Source organism: Dipteris shenzhenensis, chromosome 20 (genome assembly GCF_047967505.1).
Source record: "Dipteris shenzhenensis isolate YYH24624 ecotype China chromosome 20, Dip_SZ_1.0, whole genome shotgun sequence".
NCBI classification, from domain to species: domain Eukaryota; kingdom Viridiplantae; phylum Streptophyta; class Polypodiopsida; order Gleicheniales; family Dipteridaceae; genus Dipteris; species Dipteris shenzhenensis.
Window position 1 is genome coordinate 50286065 of NC_141615.1, and position 19818 is coordinate 50305882.

General features: G+C 41.5%; 1 protein-coding gene across 1 annotated transcript; it reads left to right on the forward strand.

Annotated features, from left to right (window-relative positions):
* The first annotated feature begins 13545 nt into the window (after nt 1-13545).
* Nucleotides 13546-17100, forward strand: LOC147889801 (uncharacterized). The gene is made up of 6 exons (XM_087391600.1): nt 13546-14576; nt 14790-15775; nt 15917-16016; nt 16099-16342; nt 16427-16501; nt 16619-17100. The coding sequence occupies exons 2-6, from the start codon at nt 14875-14877 to the stop codon at nt 16991-16993; spliced, it is 1695 nt and encodes a 564-aa protein (XP_087247726.1). The 5' UTR covers nt 13546-14576; nt 14790-14874; the 3' UTR covers nt 16994-17100.
* The last annotated feature ends 2718 nt before the right edge of the window (nt 17101-19818 follow it).

The window sequence follows — 19818 nt, forward strand, 5'->3', positions numbered from 1 at the left end:
CATTCTTCCCTTGTATTTTGAGTTAGATTGATGTTGGGATCATGTTAGTTTGCATTTTGTCCAACTTTTTGAGTTTGCAACGTAACCAGCCTCTATTTTTTTCCTTTTTTGCTGCTGTGGGTAGCCCGAGCCATACACTACCTTGAATCGCCTACGACTACACTCAGAGAAAACTGAGCAAAACTGCACGAATACTTGCTGGAACTGATAATGCATATAGGGATGCTGATGGCTGCATGAGGCCTGACTGACATCTGTCATGATTGATGTTGTAACTGAGCAGGTTTGGGGCAGATCTGATGTACAACTGTGTATCTTGTTGCGTTATGAAGCTGGGAACAATGATGCACCGGAGGAAGCTGATACTCAGTAGATGGTTGAATGCTGCAGGCTGAAATCTGGAGTGGCCCTTAAATAGATGGCTGACACCTCGCCCCCCTCTCCCCCCCCCCCAGGTAAGGGGTCAGCCAGAATTGGCCATCTTTAGCTTGTCAGCCTGTCTTAGCAGGCCAATCTGCTAAAATTAGTCGGACTTTTTGGCTGCCTCTAGCCACTCTTTGTGCCCCGTTTCTGGGCCTTTTCCAGAGAATCTTTGAATTTGGCCTGCCCATAGCATGTATTATGAGCCCATTTGTGAGCTGTTGATGCCCCTATCTGGTGCCTTCCTGTTGTCCCGATGGCATGCACTTAGATGCTGCATTTTTCTCCGATTGCATGCACTTAGATGCTGCATTTTTCCCGTCTGGAGGTCCTAGGTGATGGTGAAGGAACCTCTTGAAATGTGGGCTGCTTTGAAAGCGCTGGTAACCCATTTGTTTTGAATGGGATTCTTAATGGGTGGCTACAACGTATGCCTTGCTGGGATGTGCCTTGCCCCATCACTAGTTCATCAACGTAGTGTCTTTTTGTGATGTACTGTGTTCTTGAGTACTCGGATGGGTCTTCTCTTCTGTCTCTGTTTCTGAAGTACTGCTTTCGAGAACTTGTCATAAACGGTCATCTAGTGCCTTTCGTACGAATCCTTGAAGTACTTCAACTCTGACACCTCTTTACATCTCCTTTGTCTGCCAAATCCTTGCTTCCTTCTATAGATGGCACGAATTACGAAAGCTGTGCTTACAAACAAAACTGTGGGTTGACTTGAACAGAAATTTGGCCCTTTTTTGCCTTCACAATTTGGCTTTTGATGTTGGTGATGACTACTCTACTCCAATTGACCTTTCCTCCTTTTAAAGCCTTTATGAATTTTGTTACCAAAGACCTTGGCAGTATACTGTTGAGTCTTTTCATTTGCACGTTCTTTGTCAAATACTTAATTGTAGGTTGGTCCAAGAGTGCAAGAGAAAGTACCCTTTCTCCGGAAAGAGGGCATTTGCATATGTTGTGCGATGTTTCTTGCATCTTGTTGTTGTCAACATCATCAACGCAATAAGACTTGTGTAACATTCTTCTCTGAAAGCATGATCAGCTTTTCCATTAACGAAGAATGAAGAATCATATCATCAAATGAGCTGATGGTCTGATTTGTAACCCTTTGCTGTAGAAGTATCCTTATCAAATGAGTTGATGGCCTGATTTGCTACGTCTTTGGTGAAGATACCCCATGGGAGGTTGCGTAATTCTTTGAGGTGTGTCTACTGATTTGCACTCGGTGTCCACTTGGTTTGCTCGGGCTCGATCATTTTATTGCTACTCCATCTTCGACTTCTTGTGGGTTTTGCTGTCACTTTCTACTTGTGCTTTTGCTGGTCCATGCTGACGAAGAGATTTACCTGGGATGATGCGGTAGAATTCAAGGGATTGCTTTGAGACGGTGGAAGAATTTGGAAGGTGAGAAAGTGTAAAGGGGTTCTGAAGAAGGTAGCGGTGAGAGGCAAAACTTGTTGATCTCGGTGGTGTTGGCATAGACAGACAGGAGTTGATCATCGAAGGTTGCAAAAGTTTTGAGCAAACAGGGCTTGTATACTTGCAAATGGGAAATTAGACAGGTTATATATATCTTGTTTTGCTTGGCATTGATTTGATGACCAGAATTTCTGATTTGAGAGTGGTACTCATTTTGCAAATCATGCTCTCATGGATGAGACAATGCCGCCATGCTATTCATGTGTTCTCTGTTATTGGATGTGGGCAGATCTGCTGAGATAAATTGTCGTGAAAGGCTTTTTTTGTCTGTCATGCCAAGCTTTTCTTCTCCTTTGGATTACCACTTGTGACCATTGAGCCCGTATCTTATCTCATCCAATGCCACTCATGGTAACCAATGCAGGAGTATTTCTTCATTATCCAGTCCATGCTCTACTATCATCCATGAGCCAGGCACGAATAATTCTGTTAGTGCAACTGCCGCAAGGCCATAAGTCAACTGGTAGAAGGTGTGGGATTTGTTGCCACCTCTAATGTCTGTTCTTTAAGCCCATAGGGCCATTTTTCAACTTTTGATCCCCGGCTGCTTTGATGAGGATAGACTTGATTACCTTGTTTGTGATGAAACCTCTCGGTGTCTCTTAAAGGGGAAGGAGAAAGATTGCATCACACGAGTAACGTTTAGCCAATGCTTTGAAAAGTAGATTCTGTTTCAACATGACTGTGTGCTTCTAGCTCCTTGATGCAACTTGAAAAGATATGCAGAAAACAATGTAAATCTGCTTATAGCCGTTGTTGGGAGACAGTAGGATTGCATAGGGAGTGTTTTGCTGCAAGACTGTGAGAAAAGTAGCTTGCAGGAGAAGGCGCTGTAAGAGAAGAGCTACTTTAGGATAAGTTTTTGCAGAGAAAGAGGCTACAGGAGGAGATGCTGTTGAAGAAGCTTCTGCAGAGAAAGAGGCCGCAGCAAGAAGAAGCAACTGCCACTGAGTGGGGGTGCTGTTACGGGGGCTGCTGCTGCTGCTGCAGAGGTGGTGTTGCAGGGGCTGCTGCTGCAGAGGAGGGCTACTGAAGCACTGGGTGGAGAATGGAGCTGCAGAGGTTTGCTACATGAATGGGTGCAGAAAAGAGCTGCAAGGAAAGGCCGTTGCTGCTGAGCTATGTGGGGAAAGAACTACTGCAGAAGTGTGTGAAGAAAAGAGCTGCAGGAAAGGCTGTTGCTGTAGAATTGTGTGGGGAAAGGACTGTTGTAGGAGCCTGGAGGGGAGTATGCATGTGTGCAAATGAGAGAGGCGGGGCAGATATAGGGTGGGCCATCTTCCAACGTTGGGAATTGTGCCATGTTGGGCTGGCCCCCTTGGAGTTTGGTGGGCTGCATCAGTTGTGACAATTGGTGGCAGGTGCCATGGTTCAAGCACGGCCCTCTAGATGTCCCCACAGGTTGCCATGTACCTTGTGCCACCTCATGGGCTGAGGTGGTAACCGCATGGCATGCCACATCAGCATGCTGAAATTGTGGACTAAGGCTATTTTAGCCACACCATATTTGTTGGACTAAAAGTACAGTCTGGGTGAAATATTACAGCGATTTTACTTCTATTTTCACCCTTGGGTTTCTGGTAGTTTGCTCTATTAGTCTACAGTTTGGTTGCCTTCTCACATAACCTATTAGACCTATTAGTTTGTTGTCTCGTCTTGTCTCTCTTGGACTCTTTCATGTTCACAGGCCCACACCCAATGGTACTATAAACATTTTCTTTAATAATGATCGGTTAGTATGCAATCCATGCATTTGATTGATCTTTGGGTATTCGGGTGGGGTGATATGTCTCAACTTGTGAGACACTAATGCACGTAACCCTTCAATGCTTGACCCTAGCCAACTAATACCTAACTGAACATTAGGAAGACATGAATTCTTTTGGCAAATATTCTAATTTAAAGAACTTCACAATTTAAAAATAGTGTTGCAATAAATGAATTTACTAGGCAAGTGGATATGTGTTTTGTGGAGAGATGCATCCCACTTTTTCATTACACCTTAGATAAAGTGTAGATGTTTTGTGTTGAATGAGAAATTCCTTCATTAGATGCTCAAATACTCAGCTTATTAAGTTTATTAAACAATCTCAATTGCATATCCAAACTTGAATATGATGTTTTCATAACCGAACAATGTCCCTTAAAGCTTTTTCCTCAATGCATTTATTGGCGTAGACTGTTACTATACTAAAATACTTTTTGTGTGCTGAGTGGGCAATCCTTTTCAATGGACCCTTGAAACATAGTCTCTATTTTTGAAATTGTTCCCATTTAGTGGCATAGCCTATTGTTACAAAAGATTACTTGTTCTTTGTTGGGTAGATTATTCTTTTGATTGGACTTGTGAAATAGAGATGGCATTTTTGCATTCTATAAAACACAGTTTAATTAAAGTATATAATGAAGCAAAACAAATTTCAACCACTGCGTTGGTTTAGGACAGTCACAATTTCAATCATCGGGCTAGTTTAGGACACGTTTAGGATACTCAACCATTGGGTTGGTTTAGGATACTTTTAGGACAGTCATAATTTCAACCATCGGGATGGTTTAGGACACTGTCGCAGTATGAACCATCGGGATGGTTTAGCCTGACTTAGCATGCCCTCAAGAAAAAGTCAATGATGCCCATGATGTTGTAACATGGCTTACAGCCAACCTCTCTACCATAGGCACGCATTCAACATACAGTAAACAAAGCCTTAAGAATACTGTTGTACAGAGTGTTCTATGAAGTGAAAGTGGATATAGTGCAAAGGAGAAGCCAACACCATTGCGAGAAAATTAAAGGATTTCATGGTCTGCACAACATATGGGGATTTTGAAACAACCAATTGATTAAAATGAGAAAACTTTCTTGCTTCGGCAATGCGTGCATCGTAGGGAATCATGACGATTGTGAGAACATTCCAACTGTGAAGACATGGGAAAACAAGTTTAAGTTTTTCCTCTACGTTCATATGAAGTGACAAACAATGGTGGTGGAGAGATAAACGACTCGCCACAGTTTGGGGAAAGTTTTGATGACCTCACTGACTGTCTGGAAGAGGGGGATAACTTTGCAGTTTTTGTAGATTTTGGGGAGAATGAGGAAGATTTTGGTTCATATCAAGTGACAAACAATGATGGTGGAGAGACAAACGACTCGCCACAGTTTGGGGAGAGTTTTGATGACGTCACTGACTGTCTGGAAGAGGGGGATAACTTTGCAGTTTTTGTAGATTTTGGGGAGAATGAGGAAGATGACTCATACTTTCTATTGCGGTGCACAAAACCTAAGTACAAGGTTGAGGAAACATTTAAGGATAATTGGGGGAACACCCTATGAGAAGTGGGATGTAGTAGTGGTGTCTTAGAGCGGTGGACGAGGTACTAAGAAAATATATGTAGTCTCATTGCAGGGAAACAATATGTCCACTTGTCCTACAAAATGGAATTTGTATTTGAGACTGCTTCTTTTTAGTATATCCCAAACAATCACCGTGCTGGTTTTATTAATTTTTTTTTGTAAATCCCAAATGGTTAAAACCCATGCTTGTTTTTTGTATATCCCAACAACTACGGCACTGGTTTCCTATAACGAATCCACACATCTTACAAATCCATTCATCTTGTAATAAAAGAAGCAAACCACAACGCTGGTGGATGTTAATATCCTAGTGCAAACTAACCACTGCACTGAACGATAACTTATCTTGCACTAATCCAGTACTACTACCGTGCTATCCCTACACAACTGCCATGCTATCCTAAAATTTTTTGCATAGTGCTATACTAAAATAGTGCCCTTTAGATTATTTATCATTTTGTTAACCGTCAAATTTCATCCCATGCTTTTAGTATATCCCAACAACCACCACGCTCGTTTCCCATAACGAATCCACACATCCTACAAATCCATTCATCTTGTATAATAATAAAAGCAAACCACTGTGCTGGTCACAAATAATATCCTAGTGCAGCCAACCACCGTGTTGGTAATAACTTATCTTGCACTAATCTGGCACTACTACCGTGCTATCCTAAAATTTATTGCACAGTGCTAGTGCCCTTTAGACTGGTTATCGTTAACCGTCAGATTTCACCCACCGGGCTACTTAAAACATTTAAGTACTAACATGGAAGCATGTCGATATAAAATCAGGTATTACGAGCACCATGAGAATATCCACAAGTTCAAGAAATGTCTGCAAGATTTTAATTATTTTAAAACACGACGACATTTTGCTTTGTCGAGGAAATTCCAACTCCCAACTATCTTATCAGCCTCTCTATGGCAAGCATCTCCCAGCTCTTGAGGCCAATTTGATGCACAATGGCAGACCTCTTCACACACTCGGATTACACACTATTTGCTTGATTGCCGACTTATACGCCCATAGTAACTCCTCCTTCTGCTAGGGGTCCTCTTCATCCTAGTCTTTGCGCTCTATACATCTTTGGGCCTCTATCATGTCCTGCCAAAAGAAACCTACATCATGAGCTTGACAAGTACCTTAAAGGAGCATGAAAAACAATAGCCAGAGAAATTAATATTCATCGTCTGTGCCGACTCCAAGTAATACACCCACCACCGAAGCATATCCTCCTTGTAGCTATTTTCCTCCTCCTTCTTTGGGACTTTTTCTGCGAGTATGCCATCCAACATCATTTTCAGATAGAACAAAAGCATTCCAAAGTCTTTTGCATATGCTATAGATTTACAGTAGGTGGATCGGTGTACAGAGTTTGGATCGGTGTATAGAGTTTTGGGGATATATTTTGTAATGGGATCTTAGTTGTGTCTGTACTACACTTAAATAGGGAGAGAGTTCATTGAGCCCAACCTTCTCATTCTTCAGTCTCATGTTAGTTGTCTAATCAAAATCTTTCGTCTCACATTAGTTCAGTAATCGAAATCTTTCAGTCTCACATTAGTCATCTAATCGAAATCTTTCAGTCTCACATTACTTGTCAAATCGAAATCTTTTGTCTCATTATTATCACCACGCTGGTGTGGATCCAAGGACACTATCTAGTCACATAGCTGAGAAAACATTGCTCAAGTAAACTTTGAAGAAGCTTAACAATTCAATAGATTACACATAGATTACATAGATTACAATCTCAAAGACTCCTTTACTCCAGATTACATCTCAAGGACTCCTTGTTGAGCTCCCTGATAGCAGGCTCGGTCCTCCTTGCTCCGTTCTAGAATGGAATTGGTTCCTGCAGAGGCCTAGCCCCTCCCTTCATGCCACTTCCTCTTTCCTTGATTTGAGCTTCCTGGTTGTAGGCTCGACCCTTCTTGCTCCTTTCCTGAATGGGGCTAGTTCCTCCCTTTAGGCTCCTTTTCCTCGCAGCCAAGCTCGGTCTTAGACTTCTTCAATTTGAGCTCCTTGTCTTTAAGATCTTTTGCCCAAATGGAAAATTGAGCTGCAGCATCTACTTTCTTGTCGTAGATAGATATAGCAGTAGGTAGGCACATTTTATCTATCGATGACCTTGGCAATGGCAAATGACATTCTCTACATAGCGATTTTGTATGCACAAACACTCCAACGCAAAAAGCGTGCACAGGGTGGTAGCACGTAGGCCATGGGCATTCTAATTCCCCAGTGGTACATCCGACATCCAATGCACATTACACTTTGCAAGGACATTAAAAAAACTTGTCTTAAGACCCTTTCAAAGTTTGGTGCTGATCTGACGGTGTGGTATATGGATGATGTCGATGTCCGTTGCGCTTGTTTCCTTCATATACATAGCATCCACATGAGAATATGAGTATTCTTGTTCCCTGGTGGCACATCTGGCATCCATTGCACCATACATAGCAATTTTGTATGCACAAACACTCCAATGCAAAAAGCGTGCACAGGGTGGTAGCACGCAGGCCATGGGCATTCTAATTCCCCGGTGGTACATCCGACATCCAATGCACATTACACTTTGCAAGGACATTAACAAAACTTGTCTTAAGACCCTTTCAAAGTTTGGTGCTGATCTGATGGTGTGGTATACGGATGATGTCAATGTCCGTTGCGCTTGTTTCCTTCATATACATAGTATCCACATGAGAATATGAGCATTCTTGTTCCCCGGTGGCACATCTGACATCCATTGCACCTTACACTTTGCAAGGACATTAAAGAAACTTGTTTTAAGACCCTTGCAAAGTTTGGTGCTGATCCGACGTCCGTTGTACATTTTTCCTTCATATCGCGTAGCATCCACGTGCGAATATGTGCATTCTAAGACCCTTGCAAAGTTTGGTGTTGATCTGATGGTGGGATACACGGATGCGGATGTCCATTGTGCATTTTTCCTTCACATACATAGCATCCACATGCAAATATGGGCATTCTTGCTCCCCGGTGTAACATCCGGCATCCGATGCACCTTACACTTTGCAAGAACATTAATACCCTTGCAAAATTTGGTGCTGATTCAATGGTGTGGTATACGGATGTTGGTGTCCGTTGCACTTGTTTCCTTCATATACACAGCATCCACATGCGAATATGAGCATTTGCATGGGCATTAATTTGAAACTTTTTAATGTCCTTGCAGAGTTTCATGTCCATCGGGAGACAATTTAGATGGATGGGCATTCAAAATTCTCAACTTTTGCACGTCTGTGTTACATAGGTGCAAAAAATTCCCATATGTGGACCATCACCGGAATGGTCGTGTTAGATGGAAATACAACTTTGCACGGGTATTTAATTGACTAGTTTTGGTCAAAGTTTCATGTCCATCATAGACCATTTGGGTCGATGGACATGCAATTCCCAATTTGTACCCATGCATGGTATATGAAGGAAACAAGCGCAACGGAGACCAAAATCCATATACCACACTATCTGATCAGCACCAAATTTTACAAGGGTATTAAAACCAGTTTCTTTAATGTCCTTGCAAAGTGTAAGGTGCATTAGATGCCGGATGTTACACCGGGGAACAAGAATGCCCATATTTGCATGTGGATGCTATGTATGTGAAGGAAAAATGCACAATGGACATCCGCATCTGTATATCCCACCGTCGGATCTGTTTCTACTGTGTTTATGATTCTATTTAATCAGTTTCTTCATTAGTATAGGAGGGATAGATAGAGGAAAGGAAAGAGAGAGAGAGAGAGAGAGAGAGAGAGAGAGAGAGAGAGATTATATTTCGAACTGCTATGTTTTCTTCCATTTGAGGGGATGATTGAGAGAGAGAGACAGAGATTGTATTTCAAACTACTAGGTTTTAGAGTTTTGGGAGGGAGAGAGAGAGAATGATATGATCTTGATAATGTTTTCTTTGTTTGTGGAGAAATAGAGCAAGAAGGGAGCATATCTTCAACTAAGTATTTCAAAATAATTTGATGTTTGTTTGTGTGAGGGGTACCTTAAAAGATAGACTGAGAGACAGAGACGTATTCTATGTTTTTAGAAATAATTTTTTGTTTGTTTGTTGAGAGAGGGAACGAGGGGAAGAGAGAGAGATAGAGAGAGAGAGAGAGAGAGAGAGTTGCAGAGAAAGAGAGGGACAGAGAAAAAGAGAGTAGAAGACATAAATTTTGAGGATCTATGGAAGTAGAAAGAGGTAGAAAGAGCTAATTTTAATCATTATGGTATAGGGGCGGAAACTATGGAAGTAGAAAATGATAGATATCAAAGTAGTTTACAGTCTGTTGTATTGAAGAATATTAAGGATGAGCATGGGAAATGGATTTCTCAATTCTACTAGAAATATTATTGGATCACAATGCAACCCACTAATCGTGGGTTCTACAAAGTGGGTCGGAAGGATGCAATGAACATCTCCAAACATTGGAAGGGAAGGATCTTAGATTTTGAAATTTGTCCCCACATTAACACAGTGACACATGTATATATTCTACATGTCTTTACCCATGCAAACATATACGTGCATCCGAATGCAGGACTTCCATATCGTAGGCCTAATTGTAAGTTTTTCAAAGTGTACTAGTACTTCATTTGCATTTTAGGGTATTTGCATTTATTTGGGGACTTTGACACAACTATTTTATGCCTTATATTTGTTTTAGAGATTTATATCCATCTACTTACAAAGAGTGGGAGCCTGCAGCATGTGTAACTGGGATGTTGCATGTCCTCCATGTTGAGATCAAGAGTCTTTAGTATGAAGGTTGCACATCATTAGAATTAAAAAAGAATGGGTTCTTCTTCTATGACTCAATGTTCATTGTGCCAGATGAAGAAGGACAGTATGGTAGATTAGAATCTCTTCTCTTGCCTTCTTTTGATAGTCCAGAATGGCCGCTTCCAAATATGGAGATAAGTAAATCATATAGAAATAGAATGTTTAATGATGTGAGAAATGCTATGAAGCCAACTACTGGTGCAAGAAATGCTAGGTTGAGCTGGTTTCTTCTATTTCCATGCTTTGTGGATTTCTTTGTAAGTTGTAGGCAATTAAGAAAAACAAAGATTACTTACGCTTGCAAGAGCTTAGAATTGGATTGGTTGTCTGAGCTATTTGACAATGGATGGAAAACAAGAACATGTCATGCTGAAGATTTGGTACAATGTTGATTGAACACTTTAGATTGACATTTCGGTGAGCACATCTTACAATTCTTGTTTGTATAAAAAATGATCAGGATAGTATATATATGCGGATCCCAAATTTTACAAGTATTTCCTTGGAAGGCAAAATCTCTGCATGACTTTCACATATAGAAGGTTTAGATAGAAGAACCTACAATGGGAAGCAATGGAGTTGGAAACAGCAAGCCCTCTCCAAGACTATTATTTTAGGCTTAATGATCGCAAAGTTAGATATAGGGATGAGACAAGTATCCTTTGTAAGAATTATTGCCCCCCATACTCTAGAGATAGAGAAATGATGGTAGGTATTTCATAATATCCAGTTGCTTGGATCCTTAGTGCTTCAACAATGCACTTAGCAGTGAGGCATTATTACATGTATGAACAGAAATCATAAATAATACAAAGTGTTGTTTCATTTATTGTTAAGATTCTATTTATTAAGTTTACACCTCTAGATTGATGGCTCTCTATGGTCTATGAATGATAAAGCGATAAATATTTGTAATTTTAAATCTGTGTGGATATTTGTATATCTGTATTGTGCAAGAGAGAGAGAGAGAGAGAGAGAGAGAGAGAGATTGCAATTAGAGTGTGCAAGAGAGGTTCCCACTTGATCCCCCCACATCCCAGTTAGGCCCTGCTCATGCTCCAGAGAAGATCAAATCCTGCTAAGACGCTACCCAGAGAGAGAGAGAGAGAGAGAGAGAGAGAGAGAGAGAGAGAGAGAGAAGTCTGGGAAACAAAGGGAGGGAAAGAGACAAAGGGAGGGGGAGGGGGAGGGAAAGATGGAGATGGAGATGGGGATAGAAAATGGGAGATGGAGAGAGGGGGAGGGACAAAGTTAAGATCCCATTTATTCATTTGCATCTCTAAGTTGAGAAAAAGAAAAATAAGAAATTTAATTAAGGTCTTCAAGAGACTATGAGACTTTTAAAAACCCAGATACGACTGATCCAAAGGGTGGAGCTGCTAACAAAATACAAAAAATGTATATGTAAAATCATGTGTCCAATATCCATGACATAGATAGCTAAGGGCAACAAGGCAATAAGATGTTCATCGAGAGAGAGAGAGAGAGAGAGAGAGAGAAGCACCCGATCAAGATGGCCATTCGGAGAAGGTCCCCAAGACAGAAACAATGTATCAATCTAGCAGTCATAGAGATGTTGCGAAAAAAAGTGATTCGCCTATCAACTAGTCCCTGGGTTGCTCAACCACATCGAACCAAGAAAGCAAATGGGGATCTATGATTTTGTATATGATCTCTGAATGCAGTAACAGTCCATGATGTATTTCCGACCTCTTGATGATTCACTTGACCAATTGGGTTCATCTAAGTTTTTCACATCGTTGGATTTAGCAGGCTGGATATTGGCAGATACCTCTAGATCCTCAAGATGCTGAGAAAACGACATTCAGAACACCAACCAGACTATACGAGTTCAAAGTAATGCCGTTTGGCCTATCAAATGCAACAAGTACTTTTCAAAGGATGGTGAACAATCTATTTGGTGACCTCATCTAGCAAAAGGTGCTGGTAGCTTATATAGATGATATATTGGTACACATAGAAACCTGGGAGCAACATCTCAGACTGCCACAGGAATTGCTGAGACGATTGCAAGTTAACAATATGAAATTGCAGTTAAAAAAGTGCAAGTGGGAAGCTAAGAAACTCGAGTTTCTTGGTTTCATTGTTTCCCCTACTGGCATCCAAATGGATCCAGAAAAGAAGAGAAATGCGTGTGTGCATCACATTGAGGCAAAAACGGTATTTAATTCTTGATTGACAATGCAAAGCCTCTCTGATGGACATATTACTTTGCACATGCCTCAACCTATGTGGTATTTACATGCCTGGAAAGTGGAGCACCCATCCAATAAGTACCCATCCGATAAGTACTTGTTGAAATAACACACCTAGGGCCATGTTTTTATATGGTTGTGCATGATACCAAGGCAAAAACGATGTTTAATTCTTAATTGACCATTCAAAGCATATGCGATGTGCACAATACTTTAAACGCACCTCAACCTAGATGGTATGGAATTGCATGCAAAGTTGTGCACCCATACAATAAATTCTTGTTCGAATAACACACCTAGGACTATATTTTTGTATGGTGGTGCATAACACTAGGGGAAAAATGGTGTATAATGCATGATTGACCATGCAAATCATATCCGATGGACACAATACTTTGCACACATCTCAACCTAGGTGGTATTTACATGCTTGCAAAGTGATGCACCCATCCGATAAGTACTTGTCGGAATAACATACTTAGGACCATGTTTTTATATGATTGTGCATGACATTAAGGCAAAAACGATGTTTAATTCTTGATCGACCATACAAAGCATATCTGATGGACACAATATTTTGCACACACCTTAAACTAGGTCATATTGAGCTGCATGCAATGTGGCCCACCCATCCGATAAGTACTTGTTCAGATAACACACTTAGGAGCGTGTTTTTTTAGGAATGTGCATCACATCAAGGAAAAAATTGTGTTTAACGCTTGATCGACAATGCAAAGCTTAACCGATAGACACAATACTTTGCATGCACCTCAACCTAGGTGGTATTGACTTAGGTGCAAAGTGGAGCCCCCATCCGATAAGTACTTGTTTAGATAACACACCTGAGAGTTTGTAAAGTTAGTAGTTTTAAAAGAGGTGTGATTCAATGGATAGCCAATTTTGAGTAACAATTGACATGAAAGTATTTGTGAGGTTAGTAGTTTAAAAAACTCGTATTTATTAAGAAAATTATTGAGTCTTATTATTATGAAATCATTTATGCTTAGTAGGATATCTATTAATCAAGATAACGATTCCTATAGAAAACTATTTGTGAGGCTCGGGGGGGTCACTATGTATGAAACCTATATATCGCGTGCGGTCAAGGTCTATTTATAAAACCCCTTATTTGTGAATTTTTCATTTATAAAATGCACCCTTTTCCTACTCAAGCTGTGGTGACCTCATCTAGCAAAAGGTGCTGGTAGCTTATATAGATGATATATTGGTACACATAGAAACCTGGGAGCAACATCTCAGACTGCCACAGGAATTGCTGAGACGATTGCAAGCTAACAATCTGAAATTGCAGTTTAAAAAGTGCAAGTGGGAAGCTAAGAAACTCGAGTTTCTTGGTTTCATTGTTTCCCCTACTGGCATCCAAATGGATCCAGAAAAGAAGAGAAATGCGTGTATGCATCTCCGGGCAATGTGCCTGTGTAGAGAGTTTGAATGATGAATGGAATGACAAGAGATCTGCTTCCTGTTTCTACTGTGTTTATGATTCTATTTCACAATCCGTTTAAATGTTGTTGTCTCTTTAGAGCGATAACTATGTATTTCTTGTTCCGCGTGATAAGACAATGCTGTGAATTCGATATGCTATACGAAGTATTTATCTCATTGTCTGCTTCCTGAATTTGGATAACAGTAACCGTACTTTTTCCTTAAGGCGCTTTGTTCAACCTTAACACTGGCCATCCTGCTGATTCGTGTGCCCTCCTGCCAACTCCGAGATTGCGCTAGCCGGGAACGAAGAATGGGCGCCCTTGAGGATGGACGCGGGGGTCGTGATGATCACCGAATTCGCCAACGGAGCGCTGAAGGGGGTAATGGAAAAGACTCAGTTGATGTTCGCATGTCGGATCCCAAGAGGGAACCAAGGCCGATTGCGACACAAACCCAGCCACCGTCAAGAACGTGAGGCACGGGCGGATCTGAGAATCTCAATCCTAGATGACGGAAATCCGACAAGAAGACCCTCACGAACGGAGGAGTCTTTGAGTGGGGAGTCTTTGAGTGGTATACAGGCTTCAAGCCAAATCCAAGGAGGCCGCGAAGCTTTAAAAGCAACGTTTATATGACCATTAGATCAAATTCAATCTAAGGGTCTAGAATTTACAAGTGGCTTTTCATAATGGTAGAGATACCTTAAACTTGCTCTAGGCTGGTACTCATTGCAACGTTTTGATAGTCGGGCGCAGTGTGTTCTCCGGAGTTGGGAAGGTGAAGAAACAGCAACGCGCTTGTGTCGAGAATCGGAGGATCGACATCTGTGTTGCACGATGGCACGCTTAGGCAAGTTGATCCCTTCGAGGCTCGGACGGAAATTAATCGACGTGTTTTGGCTTGTACGCATTATGATGGAGTGATTATCTTGTTGGCCGGTACCTACATCCTTTTATCTAAGGATTTGAGAGGCATTCCGGAAGCGCATGGACAGCAACACAACAAGAGTCACCAGAAGTCGGAATTCTTCTCACTTAGTACTGTTGTTCGGTTGCATTGCAGGGACGACCTCGATTCCAAGCTCATAAGGACACGTGCCGAATTGGGAGCTTTAATAGTTTTTGTTTGCACCGTCTTCCTTCACGTTATGGACGAGTTCGACTTCTTCGAGGTCAATGAAGGAAGCGAGGATGGATGTTTGGACCTCTTGGACCGGGAGGATGATGTTGAGAACGTTGATGCTTTCGGCCTATTGGATTTTGAATTAGAGAAAGGTTTTTCTCTATGGGAGGAAGACGACGAAGATGAAAGAGTGGAGGGTTGGGAGGAGGCTGAGGTGGCTGAAGAGCTTTTCCTCATTAAGAGTCCCACTCAGGCAGTCTCTAGGGGATGTAGAGATAGGGAGAGCACAGTTCTCTCTCCACTCTATCTTGTTTCTAGACAATCTGACATTGTCAAGATACATAGGCCTGCGCAAGAAAGTGAAAGATCCGATGCAGATTCCAATAGCCCTAACAGAGCCCTATTTTCCCATGAGAGCGCTTATGCTACCTTTCTAGCCCAATGTAGCTACAGAATGCAGGGATTGCTTCTATTGGGAGCTTTGCGCTTAGATAGGCCTCAGTATGGAACGTGTGTTTCTGTGGGGCTCCACACGGTATTGTCTGCAGCACATCTACTTAAAGCAAACCTCAACGTCCAATTAGATTCATGGCGACTCTTAGATGCAGTTCCATGCTGGAACGAGGCTTTTTCTGACTCAGACTATACAAGGGCAAATCTAAGCAAGTTGTCAGAAATGCCAGGAAAGGAAGCTGATATGGAGATGGTAGATCCAATCACGGGGGTGCCCTATGGATCTATCCAAAAAGCATACAGTGACGTGCATTTTTGGCGGATAGACAATTCCAAGGTCTACTCAGCGAGGTTTAAAATAGGGAAAAAGCAGAAGTTTATTCACTCATTCGAAAATTTTATGTTACCAATCTCTTTGTCAAGTGTTCCTGCACAGAATGGGATATTTCCATGCGCAACAGTGTCATTTCCATGTAAGTGTTATGTTATTTTATATTTTGAGAGAGATAAAGTGTCATTTTCGTACACGTGTTCAGTTCTACCTGTTGTAATACGTCTATGCAGAGGAGTTATTGTACATCCACTTACCAGTTTTTAGAATTTGAAAATGGCAGGTGTATCAGATCTTATTAGAGTATTGAGTTCAGGAGATGAAGAAGAGGAGAAAAAACTTTATCAGTCTTATCTTTCAACCGTACACGGGGAGGCAACAAAGTATGAATAACTTTCTTTTATGTATGGTAATCAATTTTAGAGAAGTAAACGTTGCTTATGTTGTAACTTGTGTTTTGACTAGGTTGTTGAGAAGAGTCGCAAAGAAACATGGAGTACCTATATCAGATCTCAAGCAAAGGTTCCCAAGAGATTTTGCAGCAATCACAGAAACAGTGATAAAAGAGATGCGAAATATGTTATTGAATACATTTGGTGGATTCTCTACGGGTCAAATGCTGTGCAGTGCAGGACAGGTACTCAAATGGAATGAAACTACAGCAGCAACGACCTTATCGACTTTGCCTGGTTCATCTGGTGGTGTAGTGGTATGAACCTTTGAAAACCATGCGTTTAATATGATATTGTTCATGTTTTATATGCATTGCTTTGAGCCTAATTGTTTTTTGTAGATTCCAACTGCTTTGAAGTATGGAGGTGTGTTTGTTGGTGTGCACGATGCTCCAGCACCTTTTCGACCTTCTAAGGTTAGCATTTCAAACTAGCCTGTACACATCCATCAATATCATAATAGAATTAAATTAGTTTGATATTCTTAGAATGTGGTTATAATTAATGATAACCTATGTTGTTGTCTCTTGCAGGAGGGCTATGTACAGCCAGACCACAATATTTCTACCACTACAGATAATATATTGTTTGTCAAGAATTATTTCTGCAATGTAATCGAAGATATACCACCACCTTCCGCTGCATTTTGGGATGCTAAAGCTGAGCAAGATAGACTTGTAGCTTTCAAGAATTGGTTAGGAATGCATTTAGTGAGTATTGTTCAAGCGAAGAAAGAGATTACAGTAGACAATGAGTGGAGTCCTCATCAATTGGCTTGGCTGACTGCTGCTGCTGAGCATGTAAACACCAAGAGAGCTCTCCTTGTAGAAGAGAAGCAACATTTAGATGATGCTATTGACCAAATTAAAAACATTCTGCTCCCGTCAACGAGCAGAGAGGCAATGTAATCTTTTAGCATATAAATCCTCTGTTCATAAAACTTCTGAGAGAGTTGTAATCCATTGCCTATCTATAGTTCATTGTAATATACCATCTTCTCATTCTGTTATGTTCTCATTCTTCCCTTGTATTTTGAGTTAGATTGATGTTGGGATCATGTTAGTTTGCATTTTGTCCAACTTTTTGAGTTTGCAACGTAACCAGCCTCTATTTTTTTCCTTTTTTGCTGCTGTGGGTAGCCCGAGCCATACACTACCTTGAATCGCCTACGACTACACTCAGAGAAAACTGAGCAAAACTGCACGAATACTTGCTGGAACTGATAATGCATATAGGGATGCTGATGGCTGCATGAGGCCTGACTGACATCTGTCATGATTGATGTTGTAACTGAGCAGGTTTGGGGCAGATCTGATGTACAACTGTGTATCTTGTTGCGTTATGAAGCTGGGAACAATGATGCACCGGAGGAAGCTGATACTCAGTAGATGGTTGAATGCTGCAGGCTGAAATCTGGAGTGGCCCTTAAATAGATGGCTGACACCTCGCCCCCCTCTCCCCCCCCCCCAGGTAAGGGGTCAGCCAGAATTGGCCATCTTTAGCTTGTCAGCCTGTCTTAGCAGGCCAATCTGCTAAAATTAGTCGGACTTTTTGGCTGCCTCTAGCCACTCTTTGTGCCCCGTTTCTGGGCCTTTTCCAGAGAATCTTTGAATTTGGCCTGCCCATAGCATGTATTATGAGCCCATTTGTGAGCTGTTGATGCCCCTATCTGGTGCCTTCCTGTTGTCCCGATGGCATGCACTTAGATGCTGCATTTTTCTCCGATTGCATGCACTTAGATGCTGCATTTTTCCCGTCTGGAGGTCCTAGGTGATGGTGAAGGAACCTCTTGAAATGTGGGCTGCTTTGAAAGCGCTGGTAACCCATTTGTTTTGAATGGGATTCTTAATGGGTGGCTACAACGTATGCCTTGCTGGGATGTGCCTTGCCCCATCACTAGTTCATCAACGTAGTGTCTTTTTGTGATGTACTGTGTTCTTGAGTACTCGGATGGGTCTTCTCTTCTGTCTCTGTTTCTGAAGTACTGCTTTCGAGAACTTGTCATAAACGGTCATCTAGTGCCTTTCGTACGAATCCTTGAAGTACTTCAACTCTGACACCTCTTTACATCTCCTTTGTCTGCCAAATCCTTGCTTCCTTCTATAGATGGCACGAATTACGAAAGCTGTGCTTACAAACAAAACTGTGGGTTGACTTGAACAGAAATTTGGCCCTTTTTTGCCTTCACAATTTGGCTTTTGATGTTGGTGATGACTACTCTACTCCAATTGACCTTTCCTCCTTTTAAAGCCTTTATGAATTTTGTTACCAAAGACCTTGGCAGTATACTGTTGAGTCTTTTCATTTGCACGTTCTTTGTCAAATACTTAATTGTAGGTTGGTCCAAGAGTGCAAGAGAAAGTACCCTTTCTCCGGAAAGAGGGCATTTGCATATGTTGTGCGATGTTTCTTGCATCTTGTTGTTGTCAACATCATCAACGCAATAAGACTTGTGTAACATTCTTCTCTGAAAGCATGATCAGCTTTTCCATTAACGAAGAATGAAGAATCATATCATCAAATGAGCTGATGGTCTGATTTGTAACCCTTTGCTGTAGAAGTATCCTTATCAAATGAGTTGATGGCCTGATTTGCTACGTCTTTGGTGAAGATACCCCATGGGAGGTTGCGTAATTCTTTGAGGTGTGTCTACTGATTTGCACTCGGTGTCCACTTGGTTTGCTCGGGCTCGATCATTTTATTGCTACTCCATCTTCGACTTCTTGTGGGTTTTGCTGTCACTTTCTACTTGTGCTTTTGCTGGTCCATGCTGACGAAGAGATTTACCTGGGATGATGCGGTAGAATTCAAGGGATTGCTTTGAGACGGTGGAAGAATTTGGAAGGTGAGAAAGTGTAAAGGGGTTCTGAAGAAGGTAGCGGTGAGAGGCAAAACTTGTTGATCTCGGTGGTGTTGGCATAGACAGACAGGAGTTGATCATCGAAGGTTGCAAAAGTTTTGAGCAAACAGGGCTTGTATACTTGCAAATGGGAAATTAGACAGGTTATATATATCTTGTTTTGCTTGGCATTGATTTGATGACCAGAATTTCTGATTTGAGAGTGGTACTCATTTTGCAAATCATGCTCTCATGGATGAGACAATGCCGCCATGCTATTCATGTGTTCTCTGTTATTGGATGTGGGCAGATCTGCTGAGATAAATTGTCGTGAAAGGCTTTTTTTGTCTGTCATGCCAAGCTTTTCTTCTCCTTTGGATTACCACTTGTGACCATTGAGCCCGTATCTTATCTCATCCAATGCCACTCATGGTAACCAATGCAGGAGTATTTCTTCATTATCCAGTCCATGCTCTACTATCATCCATGAGCCAGGCACGAATAATTCTGTTAGTGCAACTGCCGCAAGGCCATAAGTCAACTGGTAGAAGGTGTGGGATTTGTTGCCACCTCTAATGTCTGTTCTTTAAGCCCATAGGGCCATTTTTCAACTTTTGATCCCCGGCTGCTTTGATGAGGATAGACTTGATTACCTTGTTTGTGATGAAACCTCTCGGTGTCTCTTAAAGGGGAAGGAGAAAGATTGCATCACACGAGTAACGTTTAGCCAATGCTTTGAAAAGTAGATTCTGTTTCAACATGACTGTGTGCTTCTAGCTCCTTGATGCAACTTGAAAAGATATGCAGAAAACAATGTAAATCTGCTTATAGCCGTTGTTGGGAGACAGTAGGATTGCATAGGGAGTGTTTTGCTGCAAGACTGTGAGAAAAGTA